General features: G+C 37.7%; 1 protein-coding gene across 4 annotated transcripts in view; it reads left to right on the top strand.

Annotated features, from left to right (window-relative positions):
- The window catches only part of USP32 (ubiquitin specific peptidase 32), a 52,740-nt gene extending 29,884 nt beyond the window's left edge, over positions 1-22,856 (top strand). For 2 of the 4 annotated variants that reach the window (XM_065647140.1, XM_065647138.1), the window contains 24 exons: positions 690-751; positions 870-972; positions 1,700-1,892; positions 3,063-3,238; positions 3,481-3,621; positions 5,654-5,813; positions 8,050-8,204; positions 8,939-9,020; positions 9,273-9,347; positions 9,934-10,072; positions 10,346-10,451; positions 11,094-11,267; positions 11,870-12,044; positions 12,322-12,473; positions 13,118-13,229; positions 13,732-13,943; positions 15,345-15,529; positions 16,108-16,194; positions 16,772-16,892; positions 17,537-17,728; positions 18,327-18,618; positions 19,066-19,499; positions 19,850-19,942; positions 20,473-22,856. In XM_065647140.1, the coding sequence (XP_065503212.1) occupies positions 690-751; positions 870-972; positions 1,700-1,892; positions 3,063-3,238; positions 3,481-3,621; positions 5,654-5,813; positions 8,050-8,204; positions 8,939-9,020; positions 9,273-9,347; positions 9,934-10,072; positions 10,346-10,451; positions 11,094-11,267; positions 11,870-12,044; positions 12,322-12,473; positions 13,118-13,229; positions 13,732-13,943; positions 15,345-15,529; positions 16,108-16,194; positions 16,772-16,892; positions 17,537-17,728; positions 18,327-18,618; positions 19,066-19,499; positions 19,850-19,942; positions 20,473-20,646 (3,795 nt within the window). In that variant the 3' untranslated portion in view covers positions 20,647-22,856. The remainder of the gene's footprint in view (positions 1-689; positions 752-869; positions 973-1,699; positions 1,893-3,062; positions 3,239-3,480; positions 3,622-5,653; positions 5,814-8,049; positions 8,205-8,938; positions 9,021-9,272; positions 9,348-9,933; positions 10,073-10,345; positions 10,452-11,093; positions 11,268-11,869; positions 12,045-12,321; positions 12,474-13,117; positions 13,230-13,731; positions 13,944-15,344; positions 15,530-16,107; positions 16,195-16,771; positions 16,893-17,536; positions 17,729-18,326; positions 18,619-19,065; positions 19,500-19,849; positions 19,943-20,472) is intronic. The other 2 variants (XM_065647141.1, XM_065647139.1) reach the window with 2 other exon arrangements.
- Positions 22,857-23,666: the final 810 nt, after the last annotated feature.

The following is a 23,666-nucleotide window of genomic DNA, read 5'->3' as shown; positions in this document are numbered from 1 at the left end:
AGGAGCGCTTTGGGACTGCTGTCTTGTACTTGGAATAAAACCCCACCCAAATCGGGTAGCCGTCTAGGGAGTGGTGCCTTTTTCTTCTGTATCTGTTTCAAAATGAAAAAAAGAGGAAAAAAAAAAAAGCATCAGACATTCAGAGAATGTTCTACAGTTTTGAAAGCGTTGTCAGTGGTGACTGGTTGGTTGGACTGCTCTGAATTTCATGTGCTCGTTTTCCTTTCAGTCCTTTATGTAACCACTTCTACCTGTTTTTCCTCTTTCCTTTTTTTTTTTTTTTTAACCCTTAACTTATCCTCTTCCACCAGCTTCCGTTCTCCCAATTCCTCATTCCCTCTCTCCAGTACCTATAGACATATTCACATATATCCGATCCATGTCATTACTGTGATCTTTCATAGCTTGTCCTCCAGATGTGAAAATAATGAAAAGTCATTTTCTGTTGACCTTAATTTGTCTTGGAGCATTTGACAGTCTTGGTATCTTTGTCTTAACAGTGGGAACAGGTTGCGAACATCATAGGTCAAAATACTTATTTTTTACTGATTGGTTCAATTTTAGGTAATCTTAGCTATGTAATTAAAAAGAATTTTCTCAAGAGTCCCATTACAGTTGTTCTCTTCTTTTATTTACCTAATGCTTGTTTCATAGTGGTGTAGTTAATAAGAATAACTTTCTTTTTCCAGGTATGTCATATAGTTTTGGGGCTACGACCAGCCACTCCAGAAGAGGAAGGACAGATTATTAGGTGCGTGTTTTGCTCCAAATCTTAAATGGATTTCAGAATCACCTTTTTAGTATTTTCAAAAGGACTGTGATTTCCCTGTTTCAACTGATACTTCATGCTGTTCGTTCTTCACATGCAGGGGCTGGCTAGAAAGAGAAAGCAGATACGGCCTTCAGCCGGGGCACAACTGGTTTCTTATTGCAATGCCATGGTGGCACCAGTGGAAAGAATATGTCAAATATGTAAGTATATTAATAATTGATACCGAATAAGTGATTTATTTGTATTTGTGAATGTATTGATGAAAAAAGAGTGGGTACCAAATGACTGCATAGCCAATAATGCTTGAAATTAAGCATCTTCTGTCTCTTAGTGGAAAATAATTGTTGTGCTGAATCATTATTACATGATGAGCTTTCCGCTATAATTTCATTAAACTGTCAGCTCCTTCTGTACTTTGTTTCATCATTCCTGTGTGTCAAAATACTTTTTCGAATAAAAACGTGCTCTCACAATAGTATTTCCCTTAAGTATATCGATCCATTTGATGATAAAGCTACCTGTTTTGGCTTTTAACTTTGCTTGGGCCACAAATACACACTGTGCCTTTTCTTGACAAAGAAAGGAGGGAATTGATATAATGTGATTTATAGGGAATGATGAGAAGTAATCCAGTCCAGGCTGATCAAAGGAGTCCTACTAAAACCTTGTAGTTACAGGGTGCCCTTTAATACCCTTCAACTAAAATATTCAAGTAAAAGCATCACTATGAATTTTACAAAATAAAGCATATTTAATACAATTAAATTTAATAAAATTTATATGAGTTGTTTTATTTTTTTCTGTAAAGCTCATTGTCATATGCAGAAGTGGTCACACAGCTGTGAATCTTGGTGATTGGTTTGACTGCTGCTAAAAGTCTTTGATATTGGCTTATAATTAACTTTTCTACTTGCCTGCCAATTTTAGGATGCAGACCCTGTTGTGATAGAGCCTTCATCTGTCTTGAGTGGAGGTAAGAACTCGCTCGTAGCTGCTGCAGCCAATACTTCAGAACAGGGAGAAGACAAAATGGGAGGTCTTAATTACTTCAGTGCAACAGAAGAAAAGTTTTCAGATAATATTTCTACTGCATCAGAAGCCTCAGAGTCTACTAGCAGCAGTAAGCATAACATCTTATTTCCTTGGAGGTTTAACGTAGAACAGGTTTTGAGAAAACTTAGACACTGCATGGATTTCTCCAGGCAAAAAGATAACGTGGTTTAGATTGCAGAAGTGGCCTACATGTGGATGTCAGTGAATTACTGGGGTTTTTTAGTCTGTGGTGGGTAAACAAGAAACAGTCTTGTTTAAATAGCAATTCATCTTTTATGCTATGATTAGTTTTGAGAATTTTTTCAACACTGTTTTTGTCCTATCACTTATTTTCTGAGTGCATTTTCCACCCCCCTTCACATTGAGTTGTTTCTAGCTCACACTAGTTGGTATTGTACTGTCTTGCAATGGGATGACCTCAGATAATACAGAGAGGAAAGAAGCAGAAAAAAAATAGGACAAATGTACTTACAGTTTTACAGGGCATGTGATTTAAGTGAGTTTGTGCAGATTCTAGGAGACTGTGGAATAAGATATTTTAGTGATGATTTTCAGTCAATTCTTGTGAGAATTTGAGATGATGGTTTTTTCCTTATAAGACAGCTGAATGTTGCATCTGGTATTTTAAATCTGTACCTTAAAACTGTAAGTTCAGTATAAAGTAGATAAATTACTGTGGTCATTCTTTGGAATGGGGGTTGAGGAATAGAGGAAGGCCAGGAAGGGAGACAAGTTTTAGATTAAAGGTTCTTTCTTTTTCTTTTTTTCTGACCTGAAACTTAGATTTAGTGTTCTGCATATCAAAAGGATATTCTATAAAAATAAAAGTATTTGCTGTTTCAAGAGGAAAAAAAACTAAGGCATTATTTGCATATATATTCAGTTTTGTATGGAAGATTTTCAAGAGTTTGATATTTGAATATCCAGACAACGAGCAAACACTTGCTCACGCAAACCTAGTCAGGATGTTTTAAACCAGTATTCGTATAAGTATCTGCTTTGGTATTTGGATCTCATATATCCACTTCTTTATCTTTTCTGGGAGCACTGGTATATTTGTCACCCAGTAGTTTGGTAGAGTTGCATGTTTTCCTGAAGTATGAAGGGCAGCAAATTTCCTAAACAACGTTTTTTGAAAACAACAAAAGCTGATACAACAGTTTAACTGACTTATTTATGTTATGGACTCGTGAACTGAAATAGAGTGTTTGGTTTTTTTTCCTTGTATTCTTTACAGATACTCTGTACCCTGGCACACCAGGGACTGATGTGTGTTTTGCTAAGCAGCATAATACTTCGGACAATAATAACCAGTGTTTCCTTGGAACCAATGGGAATAATTTGCTACAACTTAATCCTCAGAAACCAGGAGCTATCGATAACCAACCGCTAGTAACACAAGAACCAGTGAAGGTAAATGCATCTCAGTCATGTGAATACAGGAAAAGTATATTTTAGCGTATTTTCATCACAGCTTTTAATCTGTTGGGTTTTTTCAGCTAGTGGCCTAATTCTGAATTGACACTGCTTTGTCATATAACAAAGGGTTTTTTTCTGATAATTAAAAAGTGTTCTGTGTTTCTGAAATAAAATCCTTGTAGCTGTATACTGTTTTTTTCCACTTGAGATTTGACAAAATCCCGTTTTGTTTCAAGGCTGCATCATTAACAATGGAGGGCGGAAGATTAAAGCGATCTCCACAGCTCGTTGAAGGAAAGGACTACGTAATGGTACCAGAACCTGTCTGGAGAGCACTTTACCATTGGTACGGAGCGAATCTGTCCCTGCCCAGGCCGGTACGTTGTGATTATAGACACTGTTTTCTTGCCATAACCACTGAGAATAATATGAACAACCTCACATGTTCCCTTCTATCTGGGTCCGTTCCTGAGGCAGCTTTTTCCCAGCTTGCTCTTCAAGACTTTTCATTTAGACCGTCGGTTTTGGATGAAGTGGGAGATGACCATAAAAGATTTACCTTCTGCAGCCAACAGAAGTTTTGTTAAAAGAAAAAAAAACCTTGAAGAATTGGAATTCGCTTTCTGTAACTAACACTAGTATTTTCTATATTAAAGCTGTAATGTCTTTAATTAAAAAAATAATTTTGAGCATAACGCAGAATGTATTGCAGGATATAACTTTCACATGTGAAAGTGCTATAAATTAAATGAAATTGACTAAGTGGACTAATAATTAGCCCGTGTTATCCCAATGAGATTTTTTTTTTGTTGCAGTTAAAACAGCAACAGTATGTCTGAAAGAGAAGCAGTAATTATATAGCAATAGTCATTGTTAAATCATATAATTTACTCACAATTTATTGAGCTATCTCTATCTCTTTTTGTAATACTGCAAAACGATTAACAGGTCATAATGATTTGGAGCTGGAGCTGGCATGCCTTGAATTATTAATGTTGAATTTATAAAAAAGTATGCTGAGGTTAGAGGCAAGAAATATTGAAGTAATTTGCTCTGTTCACTTAGAGGCTTTGGAACTTTCTTTAATTTCTGTTGGGTGTATTTATTCTATATAGCGGTTGGTTTATTCTATGTCAGGTATTCTTGTATAGGAGCTACACTTTAAAAAAAGCACTGAGGGGATTTTTATTTTTTTTTATGATAGCAATAGAGATTAAGTGGTTGGTGTCACAAATATTCAGTGTCACGAATGAGAGAGAATTAGCGGTATGATTTTTGACGGTTTGGTCTGTTAGCCGTAGAACCGGCGATTATTTTACAGTGAAAAATCACTGGCTTCTGTTACCCTCCTCCCACACATTCTCCATGGAAACAAACACCTTTCGTGATCCAGAAAAGGCCACATCTCTTTATGCACAGCACAAACTCATGTGCTTGAGATCTTTGCGATGGGGCCGTTAGGAAAGAGAATTCTATCCAGAATGAGAGAGTTTTAGTTTGGGTATCCTGACTGCAAAAAAAATATAATGTATGTATAAACTTTAGCTTTTCAATCCATAATGAAGGAATGTTTCGACACCTGGTTGTCTGAATGCTTGAATCCGTGGATACAGGCACTTACAGTCCCAGTCTCACACCTGCAGTGGGGACTGTTATGTTGGGTTTTTTCCAGGACATGTCATCACTATTGTTTTTGTTGTAACTGAAGTTTGATACCGTGGTACTTCAGTGCATTATATTGCTTCTCACAACTTCAGTTGGGTGTTTTCTTCTGCTTCACATAGTCACAAAAACAGTGGACGTTCCTGCCATTTATATGTGTCTGTGTTTGGGAGGATCTAGACAGAAAAATATTTGTAGAAATGGTGACCGAAAAGCTGCAAGTAGTGTTCTGGGGTAATTTCAGCTTTTTTTGTCAACATATCAAAATGCAACAAAAGCTTTAGTCTGTTCTTACAATATGAAGGTTTTAACTCAATCCTGTAGTTCAAAAAGTTTGGAACAAATGTCTTATCCAGCATGTGTGAGTTTTTTCAGCAGTTGTGAAGCTTTCATATTGAAGTATACACTGAGTAGAATTAATGAGGTTCATTGTAGATTCACATATCTTTCAGGAATTATAGAAATGTTCTTTCCATGGTGTTGTACAGGAAGCTATGCTCCACTAAATAAGGTGTTTGCTTGTGACAGTCTACAACTAATGAGCTTCAAAAAGTGCTTAGGAATCAGTAAATTGTTATTCCTGCGGATATTTTCTTAAGACCCCATAAGAAGTTCAGAAGATTTCTTGTCTCCTAGTAAAACATAGTTCACTTTTTTAACCATTAATCATTACTTCTTGTTCTTGTTGGGATTTTCTACATATTTGGAACAGCCGTTTCTCAAATGTGCTTTAAACACCTTTCCTAGGTGATCAAAAACAGCAAAACAAATGTGCCCGAACTGGAGTTATTTCCTCGGTACCTGCTCTTCCTGCGACAGCAGCCGGCCGCTCGCACGCAGCAGTCCAACATCTGGGTCAATATGGGTATGATGAGCCTGAGAATGTTTCCTCAGCATTTACCTAGAGGTAACTTAAGAATGCAGCAAGAACGCGAGCACGCAGTTTGGAAGCTGTAGGAGCTTGCTGCCGCTGTGCTTGTGCGCCAGCTAATCACCCATCAGGCACAATCAGCTTTTGGGAGAGATTTCAAGGCTTTGCTCCGATTTTTCTCTTGAAAGGAAGAGGCGTGAGGGAGCGTTTGCAGTGAAGTCAGTTAAGTCGCATAGTTATTGCAAATAGATTGAGTTGACAGTGAGAAATGAGCGTCACAAAAACTGAACAGCAAAGAAGGGCGGATCTGGTTATTCCTGTTGGTAGTTAAATTTGTAACCATAGAATACGTGCGTGTATATACCTGATAGTACAGTGAATAAATGAAATAATTGTTCAGCCAACTGGTTCTGAGTTACTTGTGCAGCTAGGCTTTGATGCCCCAAATTATTTAATACTCTCTAGAAAGCGATTGAATTAATGACAAATAAATACTAGATGCAGTTTGGAAAGACAATTCAGTAAAAGGTGTAACATCCGACTAAAATATATGTGCTGCACTTGTGGTGCTGATGTTCACCAGAAGATCGGACAAGGAAAGGGCTTATGAGAATAATCTTTAGATTGCAGCTTCACATTTCAGCTGCAAAGCAGGAATTTTTTGGGTTACCAGTTTCTGTGTGTACCTACCCGGCACAATAGGTCTGAAGAAATACCTGGGGTTCACATGCATGTGTGTTTGGATACACACAGATATACATCCACAGTAACGTGTGTCCAGAAATGGGCACACCTGACTACCGAAAATTAAATCCTTTAGTCTCGCTGGTGTTAGCCTGTGTTTCAAAATGCAGATGCTCCATTTTTCACTGCTTTGGTAGAATCTAAAACTTCATGTGTAGATAGTGGCTGCCTGCTTGATCAAGTTCCGCTGCAGAAACTGCCTGCTGCCCAAATTAATTTTTCCTACTTGACCTAATGAAATGGAAACTGCTTTGTTTGGACATCCTAAAATGCCCAAATTCAGATAAAGAGAATTTTCTGATGTGCCAAATTTGATCTTGATTTGGAATGATTTTGCTCTCCACTAATTTATTTGTTCAATCAGTTATTAATCTTTCTGAGTTTTCAAATATGCTTTCTTGCTGTAATCTTACAACTAATCCTCTGATCCCTAATCTCAGAAAATGCTTTTTTGTTTTCTTTAAAAAAATGAGTACTTTGCTTGGTATAGTGAAGTAAAAATGATGTCTTTGCGCACTTATAAGATGATTACAGTATAGTTTTACTCTCTTGTCAAATTGCATGTAATATTGCATCTTTTCATATGGTTCTATTTATTTTATTTTAAACTTTTGACAGTGAAAGTAGAACAATGTCACTTCTTTGGTTACTTAAGTAATGCAGTTGTGCAAGTGGGTTTGGCTGTATAATAAAAGCTTTTCATGAATATGTTACAGACCTGTCTGTGAAAAGTGGGAAACTTCCGAAGTTTAAGCTAAAGAAGCTCAAAAAGTAAAGCCTGTAAAGTTGGTCTCATCTCTTTCAAACTGAGTTTATGCCAGTGTTTTATTTAAAGATGAGTTCATAGTATAGAAAAGAGGAACAATCTCAACTGATGGAATTAGTTTGTGTTGCAAACATGAGACTATTGAGAAATTCTGGTGAAAATCCTCAGCATCTTCACAGAATGTGTTATGAGGAATTTAGTTATGGAGAATACTTTGATTGTGAAGCCGCCAGGCTGATTTCATCTGCACAGATCAGCATTCACTCTGTAGAAGAGCTGAAGCAAAGTCATGCTGCTTCCAGGAGCAGTCAGGCTGATTTTTTTGACCTTGTTTTTTACTTACAATGTGATCTCAAAAAGAAATTTCTCATGAAATTTTCAAGTCCTTCATTTTGAGAATCACCATTGTCTCTGATACTCTGTCTTTAAGAGAAAACAAGGATAGTCCAGTCCTTTAAAACTACTTTGAAATTATTTATTTCCTATTAGAAAATTGCTCCCCAAAGATTCTTATAAGTTTTTTTTAAGACGGAAGGTAAATTTATTTGCTCTTTGATAGCAAGCTTGTTGTCCCAAAGGGTTAATAAAAACCAGCTTTCCATGCAACTCACTGTTTTATCCATAAACAAAAGGAGTAGAAGTCTGTACTTTTTCACAAAAAGTACAGATAGCATATGTAGTGTGTAAGTTATTGATCTGATTTCAGTTGGCCTGTGGGTATATACGTTAGCTTTTACCCTTTTCTTGTGATTGTGAATCCAGGGAACGTACCTTCACCGAATGCTCCTTTAAAAAGAGTGTTGGCTTACACAGGCTGCTTCAGTCGAATGCAGACAATTAAAGAGATACACGAATATCTCTCCCAGAGGCTACGGATAAAAGAAGAAGATATGCGCCTCTGGTTATACAATAGTGAGGTAATGTCGGTCTACTTTATTATTTTTATTAATCAGGTATTAGATATTGTTTATCTTACTCTTTTCTAGAAACTATTAAATACACACGCACAGGGAAAAAAAAAAGTGGACTTAAGTTTCCTTTCCCATTTAACTACCCATGTAGGAAAACTCCTGCCACTTATTTTCTAGAGTTTTTTGTTTGCTTCAAGCAGTGAAATTTAGATTTTGGTGTTACTGACCCAGAAAACTTATATTCTGTTTTCTTAGTAGCCTGACAAACATTAAATTACCCGGTGGTGTATTTAAAAATTAGCAATTGGTTGACCTATTAAAAGACTTGATAGGAGGTTTCGCAGAAACTGTTTTAAATAGAAACAAAAATAGATTCTCTCGCTGCTACGCATGATGCTGTAGGCTCTGTTGGCACAGAAACCAGCAGCCGTCCAGGGGCTTTTCCAAGTGCGTATGTGAACAAATCACCATGAACAAGCAGAATGTGTACCTCCAAATCGTTAAGTGCATGTAATTCTCTCATTCTAAAGGAACACCACATAAAATCAGAGCATTGAACTCGATGCTCCTGGAGGTCAGTGAACTACTGTATTTAATTAACATAGGTAGGAAACCAGTACTCTCATTATTGTGAAGAAATTGTTAATGCTGTTTTAATTTCATTGCTTCGAGATTAAAATATCCTCAGAGAATTTTAAATCTAAAAGTAATAACTATATGAAGTATTTTTTCCCCTGCAGAACTATCTTACTTTGCTGGATGATGAAGATCACAGACTGGAGTATCTTAAAATCCAAGATGAGCAGCATTTAGTAATAGAAGGTATAAAGAGGGCCTAGAATTGGTTTACACACTAGAAACAAATATTTTTGTACGAGTAGATACATGGTTAATTGCGTGCGGTACCCATTTCCGCAATTGCCCAAACTACACAAATATACAGGTCTACTGCCTAAACATTTTCTTTTTGGAAATTAAATGTAGAAAATTATAATTAAACCTCTTCAGCTGTATAAGCTCTCTGGAGTAAGTAACAAACAATTTTAAAAAATCCTGTACCGTATCTCTTTCTAGTTCGAAACAAAGACATGAGCTGGCCAGAAGAGATGTCTTTTATAGCAAACAGCAGTAAAATAGATCGACATAAAGGTGAGTGTTTCAGCGTAGTAATTGAACTATGATGAGAAGAAAAATCCAAGAGACTATATTATGTTGAAACAATTATTTTAGTATAAGTGCTCTTAACATTGGAAGAGGTCTTTTGTGCCTGTGCTGCTTTCCTTGTTCTTTTGTTTTATTAACTTAGATGCTGGAAATGTGGGAGGGATGGATGTATAGATAGATAGATGCAGCAGTAGTGAATGGTACATAGCCAATTCTGGATTTTGTGTCTGTTATCTTGGATTTTTTTAAGGGAAGGAATAGTTCAGATTTTAACAAATTAATCCGGAAATGTCAATACCATAATTAATTACCTGAAAATAGTTTGTATGGATTATACTGATATCCACAGTGGATCAGATCTACCAAAATACCTCGATATCTGTTAACTTGAGTTGAGAGCGCACATTTTTTTGAACAGGCTTGTCCTGTCGCATCTGTGGTAGCTGTAGTCTTGTAACTGGGAGCAGGATAAATTGAATTGGTTACTGTGAAAAGGTCGTGTTCTTTACTGATACACCATTCTGAATTCTTCACATTGGCGCAACTGGTATAATTGTCTTCTTTTTCTCAGTTCCTACTGAAAAGGGTGCTACTGGATTAAGCAACCTGGGGAACACGTGTTTCATGAACTCCAGTATCCAGTGTGTTAGTAACACCCAACCGCTCACTCGGTATTTCATCTCAGGAAGACATCTTTATGAACTTAACAGGTAATTTTCTATCTGAGACCATTGGCATTTTAGATGCTGTAACATTTCTTTAAAATGAGCTCCAGCTTTCAGAAGTAGACGGTATGAATAAATCCTTTGAAGTTCAGTGTTACCAACCATCACTTATACAGCAGATACTAGATTAGATAAACAAAAGTATAAGCCGCTTTTGTTCCTGAGAGAGCTAAAACAGTTCAGCAAGAAGCCTGCGTATCCCCATGCTTGAACTTTGTTTAAATTTCAGTATGGTTTTAATTACTTTATGATTTCTAGGACAAATCCAATAGGAATGAAAGGACACATGGCCAAGTGCTATGGGGATTTGGTGCAGGAGCTGTGGAGTGGAACTCAGAAGAATATAGCACCGTTAAAGCTGCGGGTAGGTTACTTAGAGGTAGAAAGCAAGAATTCCTTTGGATAAGAGAAATTTAATGCACTTTTTCCTGATGTTACCTGTATTTTGGTGGTTCTGGGACTCAGTACCTCCTGCAGAGAAAGAGGGGAAACTTTGGACATACATTTCAAGTGTTAGAAGTTGGCTGTGAGGCCAGTGACTGTATCCTGGGCAGTCAGTCATCACCTGTGTTACTCATGACTGGTCACAAAATTTGCTTTTGGCTGTAAGGAGTGTCGGGGAGTGTTCAGGAAAGGGCTGCGCAGGGGCAAGAGGCACATCTCGGGGGGACAAGGGGCACATCTGGAGGAGGCCAGAGCTCAGCAGGGCTGGTGCTGAGGACCTGAGCGGCTTTCTGGGGAATATAATAATGGTTCAGTGCTAGTAAGGTCAAAGGAGTTACTGATATGATTCAGGGATTATGATATAAAATGTGGCTTTTGTAGCCCTGTTAGGGACAGAAGATCATGGATTTGCCTGCAAATCGTCTGTTGTTCTGACCGGGTCAGGGGTTTAGCAACTGAATTTGTGCTCGTTGACAGCATGCGTCTTGGCTACAATATTTTGATTTATCGTTACAACTTTTGTTACATGATGAAAAATTAACTTTCTGGCTTTTTTTTGTAGTGGACGATAGCAAAATATGCTCCAAGATTTAATGGTTTTCAACAGCAAGACTCACAGGAGCTTCTGGCTTTTCTTTTGGATGGTCTTCACGAAGATTTGAACAGAGTTCATGACAAGCCATATGTTGAACTGAAAGACAGTGATGGTCGACCAGACTGGGAAGTAGCAGCAGAGGTATGGGTTAACATTTTTGAGTTTGGGGTTCATTTGTTTGCTGGTTTGGGTTTTTTTTTTTCCTTGTTAGTTCTAAGCTGGTCAGATGTTGATGAGGCTGCCTGTGGCAATACTCCTTCAGGATTGTACCGTCTTTTGGAACTCATTAGATTAGTGATTTAAGAACTCCATTTCACCTATGAAATGAAAACGAGGTTTAAATTATAAAGATATAAAGATGATACTTCACAATCATTTTGAGCAACTCCTCAGAATTATGTAGTATCAAAATATTTCAAGATACCCGATGGATCCTTTCAGAAGTACTTTAAATGATGTCATACCTTGATTATTGTGTAAACTGAGATTTTCTTTACTCGTGTTGAAATGAAATACTTCCTATTTATTAGAAATTGGTAAGCAACTTCTATGGAAATAATTTGACTTCCATGGGTTGATGAAGCTTTGGAGGTCTTGCAGCACCTACTTTGGAGGTCTTGCAGCACCTACTTTGGAGGTCTTGCAGCACCTACTTTGGAGGTCTTGCAGCAACTACTTCTGTAGTTCCAGCAAGTAGTCTTCAGTTTCTAACTTTGTATTGTGTTTTTTGTACTTCATTTTAGGCCTGGGAAAACCATTTGAGAAGAAATAGATCCATTGTCGTAGATTTATTTCATGGGCAGCTGAAGTCACAAGTAAAATGTAAAACTTGTGGACATATAAGTGTTAGATTTGACCCTTTTAATTTTTTATCCTTGCCTTTGCCAATGGACAGCTACATGCACCTAGAAATTACAGGTGAGTAGGAGTGTTTAACTCTGTAACTTGTCAGTGCTGAAATAATTGTATATGTAGAACAGATTTTCAACAACTATAAAAATCCAAATTTTGTGTTAGCAGTTACGCTTAAAAATAGTATAATTGTTTTAATATACTGCAGTATAGGAATTTTCATTGGAATGCAGTTAAATTAAAATAAACCCTTTAAAAACAGAGCATAGATGGCCCATTTTCAGTCTTGACCGAAGGACTTCCCTGGTTTGCTGACCAGCATGCTTCTTTTCCCCCTTTAAAGTAATTAAATTAGATGGTACTACTCCTGTTCGATATGGCCTGAGACTGAACATGGATGAAAAGTATACGGGTTTGAAAAAACAGTTAAGTGAACTCTGTGGGCTAAAACCAGAACAGATTCTACTTGCGGAAGTGCATAGCTCCAACATAAAGGTAAGAAGAAGAAAGATTAATCATTACTGCAATATACTTTGGGTATTTTTGTTTGTTAGCCTAGTTATATCTCTGTAGAAACTTTTATTTCATTCTTAAACTGTATTAAAGCTTGCTTTAAATAGATATAAAATCAAAGTAAACAACCAAAATAGACCACTTATAAACAAAATTAGTAGCAATGTAGAAGCTTGCAGAAGTTTAAATGAATTGATTACTGATGATATTTTTAGGAAGAAAAAGACTAAAATCATCTTGAGGTAATAAATCTCAAGTTAGAGTGCTTTGAGTTGAAACACTGTCAAGATGTTGCAGGCGTAAGTAATGACTGACGTTAGTGTGCATGTGTGTATATATATATATAAAAAACTATTTTTGCTGTCATTGAACAGGATTAAAACTGCTTGTAAGTGGGTGCTTCTCAGTCTGCTTAGAGAACCAGCAATAACTCTCAGGTCTGGCCGCAGAGATCTGCAGAGGGGTGTGCTTGCTGGTTCCCTTTTTGTCTCCTAGAAAGGCGTAAGAAAGCGAATGGGAGGGGAAAGATGATGAGCTGATAGACACACTGTTTTCAAAAGAACAGAACGTTCAGAGTCACAGGCAGAAGTATATATGACTGACTAACTTTCCCTTTTTTATTGAAGAACTTTCCTCAAGACAACCAGAAAGTCCGGTTATCAGTGAGTGGGTTTTTGTGTGCATTTGAAATTCCAATTCCAGGATCCCCTACATCAGCTTCAAGTCCCGTGCAGACAGGTAAAACAAAAACGTATTTATTTTCTTATTCATTTAAAGTGCACAGTGCTTAGGTACTGGGGAACTTCAGGAGAAAACCTAAATTCTTAGTAGTGAGTATCAGTGAGGATTAAAGAAAAGACAAATAAGTTATAGTTCTTATCCACAGAGAATCTGTGAGCACTCTCAGTGTCTGCTGATGGTCTGTGATTGCTGTATAATTTTAGTTAAAGACACAAGAAACACGCAAAATATTTTATTGCTTGTGGATTGGCTCTAAGGCAGGACATGTAAAAAATTGGAAGCACGGTTTTGGTCTTATTGTTTGTGGTTTCATATCTGGGCTGTAAACACCTGCTATTCTTTCCTCTTGCGTGATCTGATTTTGCAAGGTTGTGGACAAATAAAAGGTTAGATGTTGGTCTCGAGGAGAGTAGAAGATATTTCATGAAATGCATAGAACAGAACAGAAAGGATAGATCAGTTCTGGTTACTGTAGATAACTGAGAATGTCTGTCTACAGATGTCTCAACTGGGCCATCAGCTAATGGAGCACCCAACATAATCATGAACGGGGACCTTCCCAAACCAACCCTGATTCCCAACGGAATGCCAAATACTGTAGTGCCATGTGGGACAGAGCATAACGTTGCCGGCTGGGCTCTCAATGGCCACGTGCCATCGCTCGCTGACAGCCCGTGTACGGGATACATCATTGCAGTCCACAGAAAAATGGTTGGTAGTTTGCATTTCTTATAAATTGTTCGCATAACACACTTTGAGAGAAAGTCAGCGAGGATTTTTTCATGTCCATATGATAAATTAAATTCTTAAGAAGAGGGAGCATAAATACATTTCCCTCTTAAGTGAGCGCCAAGTTCTACAGAAACACAGCTCGTGTAACTTTAAATCGTAACGTCTGATGTTGGTGTATTTTTCTTCCCCTTGTACTGGCATGCTTCCCGGTTCTTTAATGCTGAGATGCATACTTGGGCGTTCACTAACTCCCTGATTAAATGTTCCAGATTCTTTGAGCAGAAAAAAATCTGAGCTACAAGAAACGCATTTTTTTTCACATTATGTGGAAAAGCCTTATTTCTTATACAGAAACAGAGTGAAGATACATAGTACATTCTTGGGTCATTCTGTTGGCATGAGCTACTCTTTGTAAAAGCATCTGTAGTGAAGTTGAACTCTAAATGTCAAAGCGGGGTGACTGAACACCTCAAATAGCCTCGTGCTCTGTCTGCGCTGTGTCCAGACTTCGTTCTGTCGACATTTAGAGCCTGGTGGATGTGGGCCAGGAGGCCATTTGACTCCCATTTTTACTGCCTGGTTTGTGAGGCTTTTTTGCTTTATTCTCTCAAGCAGTGGCCGCTCACCACTGTTAGCACTGTTCTCTTGATTCAAAGTTTGCAGAATCTCTTAGGTGATTGGCATAATGCTTCTAAGCCATTACAAGCTGCTAGTTATACGGCAAGTTGTTTGTGGAAGCAATTGCAGGAATCCACGCTTGTCATTGCCAAAAATCACATTCATGGAAAGGGTTAATTGTGTAAAGCCTATGCAAGGCAGTAGCCGTTTGCTGTACCTCAGTGTCATTAAGTTGATCTGTTAAATCTATCTTATCAATGGGAAGTGTGGCATGAAGGTTAGTTGGTTGGCTTGGAATAAGTTGTGTACGAGTCTGTTGTGCCTCCTTTGACGTAAAGGTTTTCTTTCTCTAGCAAACATGCACTTCCCCAGTGTAGAGGTCATTTGGGGACAGGGATTAGCATCATTAGGTGCATGTCCGCATTACAATGTTACCATGTGGTGGGAAAAGTAAGAAATACACATTATAAGAAATATAAATTATCATACATGGTTGGAATACAGGTTTGTGTTTGTGGCCTAATGCCTAAATCACATTGCCGTAATATCATAAAACATGAAAAAGTTTTCAAGTCAATGATAAAAATTTACAGTATTTAATATTGGGGAAAAATGCTGAAGTAGAGTATTTTTAGTAGAATTAATGGTTTATTTTAATTGCCAAATCCTGAAATAAGTAACAAGGTCAGCATCCTACTAATCATGGTAACATGAGTTAATGCACACTTACATCTGAGTCATTCTTTTATTTCACATACGCAGATGCGGACAGAGTTATATTTTCTTTCATCTCAGAAGAATCGGCCTAGTCTCTTTGGAATGCCACTAATCGTTCCGTGCACAGTTCGCACACGGAAAAAAGATCTATATGATGCTGTGTGGATCCAGGTGTCCCGGCTTGCCAGCCCCCTCCCGCCGCAGGAGGCCAGTAACCACGCACAGGACTGGTGAGTGCGGCATCTCCGCCTTTGGCCTTCATACAGTGGCCTTCACTTGCCTACAAGATTTAAAACTGTATTCACCTTTATCAGTTTTGACTCCTTGTAATACCTGTGTTTAATGAACCTGTGCTTTTTAATGTATGATTAAGCTTTGAATGTCAACAACTTTAGGAATGATTGTGTGCGCTTGTACCCCAAATGCTTTCTGCCTGCAGATTCCATTTAGTGGGTTATTTTTGGAAGAAGTCATTTCAGAGTCCTGCAATTTAATAATGGCAGTAATTAAAAATAACTTCTAATCCTTTTAAACGCACTTAAATATAGTATCGCTTCTAGCTGTACTTAAAGGTTGGCTTTACACAAATTGGCTGACTCATTCTCATCCAGTGATTGATAATTAGGTATATCTGGCAAATTTAGGTGATACAAAGGCAGGTCTTGTTTTAGTAGCTTAATCCAATCAAAATTACAATTTTGAGAGAATATTCAGTGGTTTTTTTGAAGTAAATATAGCAAGCATAGTGAAGGAAGGTAATTGGCAGTCTGAGTGTTCATGTCTCATGTTGTGTTCCCTTCTGTTTCAGTGATGACAGCATGGGGTACCAGTATCCCTTCACCCTCAGGGTCGTTCAGAAGGATGGAAATTCTTGTGCTTGGTGTCCATGGTACAGGTAAATTGTGCTTTTTAGATTTAAGGAGGGGAATCAGTCCAGCAGAAAGGTAACTTATGGTAATGGCTTTGTGATGCGTTTCAGATTTCTGATGTAAAATCAAACAAAAAGAATCTAGAATCTAATTTTCACTGTGGCGTGGATTTTCTGACCAGGAGAGCTGAAAGCTCTGCTGACACAGAAACTTTAAATTTGGAGACAGGCATGAGATTATCAAAAAACCTCTTAACCCACCACAGTGTTCTGTGTGCATGTGTGTGTATACGTATATGCAGGCACATACATGTCCATAGTTGGATGATGCAAATCATCTACCCTCGCTAGTTCCTGTGACATTTGAAGAGTGAAAACTAAAATGGACATTAAGAAATTCACCCTGGAAGCATGCTTGGAATTTTCCCTAAACAAAGATATGCTACCAAAAATTCCAGATCCTTGCTGGAAGGAATTCAGTGAAGACAAGACGTGGACTTTGAGGGTGCATATGTTATGAAATAAGGAGCAGAACTAGAGTGTGAAGTAATGTCAGACTTAGTTATTAGACAGTTTACTCACCACGCATAACGTTTTTATTTAGATTTTGCCGCGGCTGTAAAATCGAGTGCACAGAAGATCGAGCTTGTGTTGGGAATGCGTACATTGCTGTGGACTGGGATCCAACTGCACTCCATCTGCGCTACCAGACGTCGCAAGAACGGGTAAAATTTCAACATAAACCTTTTGTTGTTTGTTAATAGCTCTGAAGCAAAACCCATTTGACCACTTTTTCTTAATTGGATGCTTCTTTTGTCCATTTTCTGTTAAACTGAAGTCAGTAATCATCAAGCAGTATATTCTAGATAAATTAGTGTCTTAATGTTGGACCTCTGGTGTGACCATAAAGTGGAAGGGAAGCTTTTAAGAAACCACAGCAGTGTATTTTCTGTCTGTTGTGAGTTGCTTTTGATTGAGCCTCCACAAAATATTACAAAATATGTTAATTTGATAAATTTTCTAAGCACACCAGTGCTACAAATGGTTATGCGCATCAACAAAACATATCTAAAAGTAAAGCTGTAGCTGAGTTAAGCTAGAATAGCTTTTCAAACTTGTAAGTCGAATCTATAAATTTGTGTTTTATGGATGATTTTGTGATCAGAACCCAAGAATAATGCCAGTGCATGATTAGTACAGCTGCTTCTTCATAATTGAAATAAAATTTCTACTAAAACATAGTGCATCTAGTTTTTATCTGTAATCCTAAAGAACTATGTGATGTTGTTTGTATGATACTGTGAACAGAGCCTTCCTCGGAGCAGTTCGTATATGTTTCCAAGTCAGATACAGTTTTATTTCCCTTCAGATTGTAGAGGAACATGAAAGCGTTGAGCAAAGCCGCCGAGCGCAAGCAGAGCCCATCAATCTGGACAGTTGTCTCAGAGCCTTCACCAGTGAGGAGGAGCTGGGCGAGGATGAGATGTATTACTGCTCCAAGTGCAAGACCCACTGTCTGGCCACCAAAAAACTGGATCTTTGGAGACTTCCCCCTATTTTGGTATGATCTTGTGTAATTTTCCTCTATGGCAACAAAACTAAAGTACATTGATCACAGATGTGAATTGCTGTGTATGTCTCCTTGTTCTGAATAAGAAAATTTGCTTTTGTTCACAGTCTCAGGAGTGGCATTGCCTTAGTTTGCTGCATGCGTTTCTGTAATGCAGGCAACTAGAACAAACCTCAGATCCTTTTGAATCTTTTTAGCTGATAAATTGGAGGAAATGGTGTTTGCATTCAGTGTCACCTGTTCTGACACAGAGCTCACGCTTAGGCACTCTTGCTGGTAACATGATCTTTTGTCTGGTTGTATCACACTGGCATTTGTCACTTTTCGAATTTGGTAGGTTATTCAAAACACAGTTCTGATCGCTGAACTGAAGCAACCTTTTCCATCATTTCCCCATCAAAATATTAGTTCCATATTTTACCAGTTTGATTCCAAAGTCTAAATTGTCACATACAGCATTTTTACTGTGTTTTTTTATTAGCATGTGATAAAACATGTTTGTTTCGTGAAAAACTATTTTTAAACAGTGGAATTATTCACTGTGATGTAATTGTCCTCCTTTCATTTTCTCTAACATCTCTCTCCTTAGATCATTCACCTGAAAAGATTCCAGTTCGTAAATGGCCGCTGGATAAAATCTCAGAAAATTGTTAAATTCCCCAGAGAAAATTTTGACCCAAGTGCCTTTTTGGTACAAAGGGATCCAAGTCATTTGCAAAGAAAGCAGCTAATGCTCCCAGCTGAGAGTCCTCCTGAACCACGGGCTCTCACAGGGGAGTCAAGAAAAATAGATCTGCAGATCACTTACACAGCAGGAGAGGGAGATGCGCTGAACAGGAGTCCATCCTCCCTTAACACTACTGTCTTGAATAATATCAAAGGTAGGTCATAATGAGGGAAAATTCCAGTCAATACTGACATTTGGAAGGGGAAAAAAAATCTGTTATGAACAACATTTTAATGTTTCTTCAGCTAAAGAGCTAGACTTATTTTGAAACACTCTTTTCTGGTATGTTTGCCCTGGAAGTCTTAGTGAAGCTTTAACAAAAAATAAAAAAAAAAAGGTACTCAGTGACGACAGATATTGGCACGGTCTGCTTGTGTAAGTGGCTGGGTTAAGAGCGAGGAACATCCTTCTGTGTGCAAGAGTTAAGTTTCAGCTTATAGGTGTATGTGTACATGTGCGCAAAGATGTTTATATATACTAGCCATTAGATGTAGTGAAACGGTGGTTTTTAATGTTTGGTTATTCAAAAAAGCACTTTTTAAAAAAGAAATCTAGACTATGTGTTCACTTATCTTAGGAGTCCACGTGTTTTCTGTTTTAGCATCTCCGTCTCTGGGGAGGAAGAGTGGAGCCAGCTGTCCTTCAAGTAAAACCAGTAGCCCAAATAGTAGCCCAAGGACTTTAGGAAGAGGTAAAGGGCGTCTGCGGCTACCGCAGCTGGGTAAAAACAAACTGTCAAGTAGCAAAGAAAATTTGGATGCAAGTAAAGAGAACGGTACTGACCAGGAGCAGAGGTTTGCCTCTGATCAAGGTGATGCTCTTACCAGAGGGCAGAGTTTGGGCGGTAGCCAGAGTGAACTGTTCACTGCTCAGGACAGTGAGGTGACTCTGGCCAATGGATTCATCTGTGAGCAGAACACGTACAGCAACGGCAGCATCAACGGGCAGATCGAGAACCACAGCGAGGACGATATTGCCGATGACCAAAGAGAAGATGTGTGTGTTAACCCCATTTACAATCTATATGCAATTTCGGTAAGTTCGTTTTTTTATACCAGTAACCTATCTTTATGTGGCATTGTTTGGACTACATGCGTTCACTCTATTGTTTTCATTACAAAAAGTATGAATCTATTGAGAAGGAAAACAAAGTAAAGCCATTGTCAGCTGAATTAATTTGCCGTAAACCTGAGTACAACTGAAAAATGTATCTCTGTGTAATGTCTTTTCTGCTTGAGTATATAAGCTTGGTCAGCTCCCAATGTATAGATTGTCATGAAGCATTGTCACTCACTTAAAGATCCTGAATTTGTGAATCATTCATTCTGTGAATTTTGAGTTTTGATGTTTGATCCAGAATTTATTTTCTTCTTTGTTTTCTTCAGTGCCATTCAGGAATTATGGGAGGGGGTCATTATGTCACTTATGCCAAAAACCCGAACAACAAGTGGTACTGCTACAATGACAGTAGCTGTAAGGTAAAGCATTTGCTTCCGTGGCAAATAATTTTCATCTTTGTTACCTAGAGCCAAAGAAATTTCCATTTGGTGAGAACCATTCTTTGAAATCCTGAGCATCTCACATGTTGCATCAGATAAATGTAAAATTCTTAACTGAAATTGTACATGAATTTATTTTCAAGTTAACATGTTCATCAGCTGCTACCACGGTTAAGGAAAGATGTTTATTTTGTACAAAGATAGAAAAATTACTAAAAATGAAAGTCTGAGAATATTGTTTCATGATACTAGCAGTTTTGCGTTCAATTCCCAAATAATTAAGTTCCGACATTTCTAAGTGTGCACATTTATCACTATAAAATGTGTCATACTTTTCAAGTAAATAATGGAGGCTGATAACTATAATAAAGGAGACAAAAAATGGGATTCTTCTTGGAAACAGCCAGTTAAAAATATTGTTTCTAGGGCAGTCGTGTATATTTTAAGTTCAGAGACAGCAACACAATTGTCCCGTTGGGTATTTCAGAACGTGGTTTTCTCTTTTGCAGGAATTGCATCCTGATGAAATCGACACTGACTCTGCCTACATTCTTTTCTATGAGCAGCAGGGGGTAGACTATGCACAATTTCTGCCAAAGATCGATGGCAAAAAGATGGCAGACACGAGCAGCATGGATGAGGATTTCGAGTCGGACTATAAGAAATACTGTGTTTTGCAGTAAGCAGATAATCTTCCGTGGACTGTTCTGGGAATGTGAGGGATAACATCCTGCAACTTGCTTTTGGCGAAAATGTTCTTGAAACAGGTAACCTAAGTGTAGTTATTGTACCCGGTGATCTGAAAGCACAAAAGGAAAACCCTAATTAAATAGCAGTTAATATAAAGATAGTATTGTTTTGTTTTGTTATCTCACTACATGCTCTAAACATTTCTGATGTCAGACATCAGGCTGAGACTGCCATTGGCCTTTAAACAAAATGGTTTGAGAAAAGCCGACTAGGACCAAATAAGAGCTAAATTAAACAGTCCAAATAAGAGCTAAATGAAGTAGTGTAGAGTTTACCAACTGTTCTAACAAACCCCTAAGGTTCTCTTTAGGTTTAAGATAACGGGGAAAAAAAATTGTAGTGTTGTCTTTGGACAACATGATATTGCTACCTCCTTTTTCCTGCAGTTTTATTGCAATTTATTGGCAAAACAGGGAAAGAAAGAGAATGAGAAGTGCACAAATTGAAAGAATTATCATCAAGAGTAGAAGAAGTTTCCAGTTTTGCCACCACTAATGTGTGTCAGTTGCTTTCTTTCTGTATGTTGGGAGCACAACCAAATCATAATTTGAGGAGAGATTAATTTCTACACTTGAATGGCTTATTATAATTGTTTTCTCCATGTGTTGGCTGTGCAGATCAACATATTTCAGGAATGGCTTTTCTGCCTGAAGAGTGTCATCTCAAACTTCTGAGATGCCTCACGGAGAAACTTCAGGTTGAAGAGAGTAGTTGTGATTACACGAACGGTATCTTAAAAATGTGCACATTGCACAAGATGTTCCCAGCTTTTGGAAGGAAAGATGCTTGAGCTGATGTTTCATGACTGGTGTTGCTTTTGAATTTGCACTTTTTAAAAGTCGTATAATTAAATTCAGAAACATAGTTTGTTTTTTGTTGTTGTAAGGGCTCTGGAGTGAATGGCTGTGAATTATCCACTGTGTATTTCAACCGAATACGAAGCTGTGGCTGTCAGGTAGCTGTCGTAGCATTCATGGATGGTTTGTTTATCGGTTTCATAATTTAATGGAGTTTCTTTTTTTTCAAAATTTGGTTGCCTTTTCAGATTTTCTTTTTTTGCAACAGGTTATGTGTATACTTGCAATTAAACCAGAATTGCTTTCCCTGCCCTTGCAACATGCTCTTTTAAGTCGACGGGCTTATTGCATGAAGGAAAGCATGACTGAGTGTTAGCAGACACTGGAAAAAAGATGGTTATTTTCTGAGTAGGCATTTCTTTAAACCTTTTCAGTGTTAAATTGTTTGCATATCTGAATGACGATAAAAGTTTCTCTCTTTTGGGCATTCGTTCTTCAGCTGAGTCTAAGGAGCTCACTAATTTTGCCATATGTCATCTTCCAAATTCTTCAGATGTGTTTATCCTCACTAACAAAATCGATGCTTACACGGTTGATCTCTGAAATAAAAGTTTGGATTCATTTTAATGTGTTTGACGAGAATGCCAAACCTACCAGTAAGTTTATAATTTCCCGGAAGATCTGAGTTTTATCCATTTAAGAAATTCCATCAGCTGCTCTCGCTGTCTTTGCTCGGGCAAACCCCTCCGTGCCTTTGGTGGAGGTCGTGCCGCAGCAGATCAGCTCCAGAACAAGTGGTGTCCTACTTGGGAAGTGTTGCTCCCCATCCTATACAGTCTTTTATCTTTAAAATGGTCTAAACATTGACACTGAAGCAAAGCAAACCTGACTCGTGGATTTCTAGGTTAGAAGCTTTTTCAATACCCTTTGTCTATTCCTCCCTACGCAAACTCCATGAAAAGTGAAAGATTTTCAACTGATTTACTTTAAAATGTTTTATTTAAGCAGGTAGCACAATCTACTAATGTTATTTGATCTTCTGTGTTTGTTATATTGGTTGTAATTAATTTTTTAAATTAAATTAATTCATGAATTAGTAGTAAATTTATTAAGTTAACTATTAACTACATTCACTTTGTAAATTATTGTATAAAATTTATTGACAATGCACTGACTTTAGAAAGACGTTAATGTACATAAATACCTTGTAAATAAAATAGTGTTGATGTACTGGAATATGAGCTGTATTAAAAAAAGGTATCGGTAATTGTATATGGAGTGAACCTGTTTATCTGTAACTATATTATTCAAACAAATTAAATACTGTGGATGCAGATGAAGTGTCACTTCTTGTCAGTTAATTTTTATTAGCTGTTTAGTAGCAGTTCCTTGTATTGTGGCTGTGGCCAATACAGAGTGTGATGTGTTCAGTTATGTGTTATTTTTATTATTTTTCTTTACGACTCGTGGCAAATGCACCACTAGATTGCTTTCTTTTCTGAGCCATTTCTTTAAGCAGAGAAAGAAACTCGAAGCCATCCTGAGTCTCACTTTCTGGTACTACCTGCAGAATAAGATGGAGTTTTACATAAGCAGAGACTAAGAGTGGCTTCTTAGGAAGATCTACTCGATCCTGAATCCAGAGAACTGTGAGGTTAATGCTAATGGCAAAAAGTCTTTGGGAGAATTTTGCCCAGGGTGCAAACTATGTTTAGCAAGGTCAGTTCCAGTGCAGATCTGGCTCATTTGGTAGGTTACTGCTGGGGGAAGCAGACCCTGCATGGGTCAGATTGTAACACGGAGATTTAAAAAGGGAAGGAAGGAAGGAAGAAAGAATATTGGAAAAAATATTTGGGCTATTTACTCAGAGTTGAATATGGGATTTCTTCTAGAATCTTTTCCATTCATGATGTGTGTTTGTTCATATTATTTTAATGTACGCCAGTGTATTTTAAATGTATCCTGCTGGGTTTTAGTTGATGCCAGAGTTAAGGTTGACAAAGTGCGAAGTCAAAGGCAAAAATCTCTCATTTAGTCACTGGAGGGATAACAGCTCTGAGACAGTCATACAGGAATAAGGTCAAAATTGATCTTGCTGTTGCTTGGACATGTGCCCTTGCAGATCTTTTGCAATTCAGAAGTAAAATAAAACTTCA

The sequence above is a fragment of the Caloenas nicobarica genome, chromosome 17 (genome assembly GCF_036013445.1).
Source record: "Caloenas nicobarica isolate bCalNic1 chromosome 17, bCalNic1.hap1, whole genome shotgun sequence".
In the NCBI taxonomy this organism is placed as follows: domain Eukaryota; kingdom Metazoa; phylum Chordata; class Aves; order Columbiformes; family Columbidae; genus Caloenas; species Caloenas nicobarica.
The sequence above is the reverse complement of the archived record's forward strand: the minus strand, read 5'-3'. Positions and strand labels throughout refer to the sequence as shown.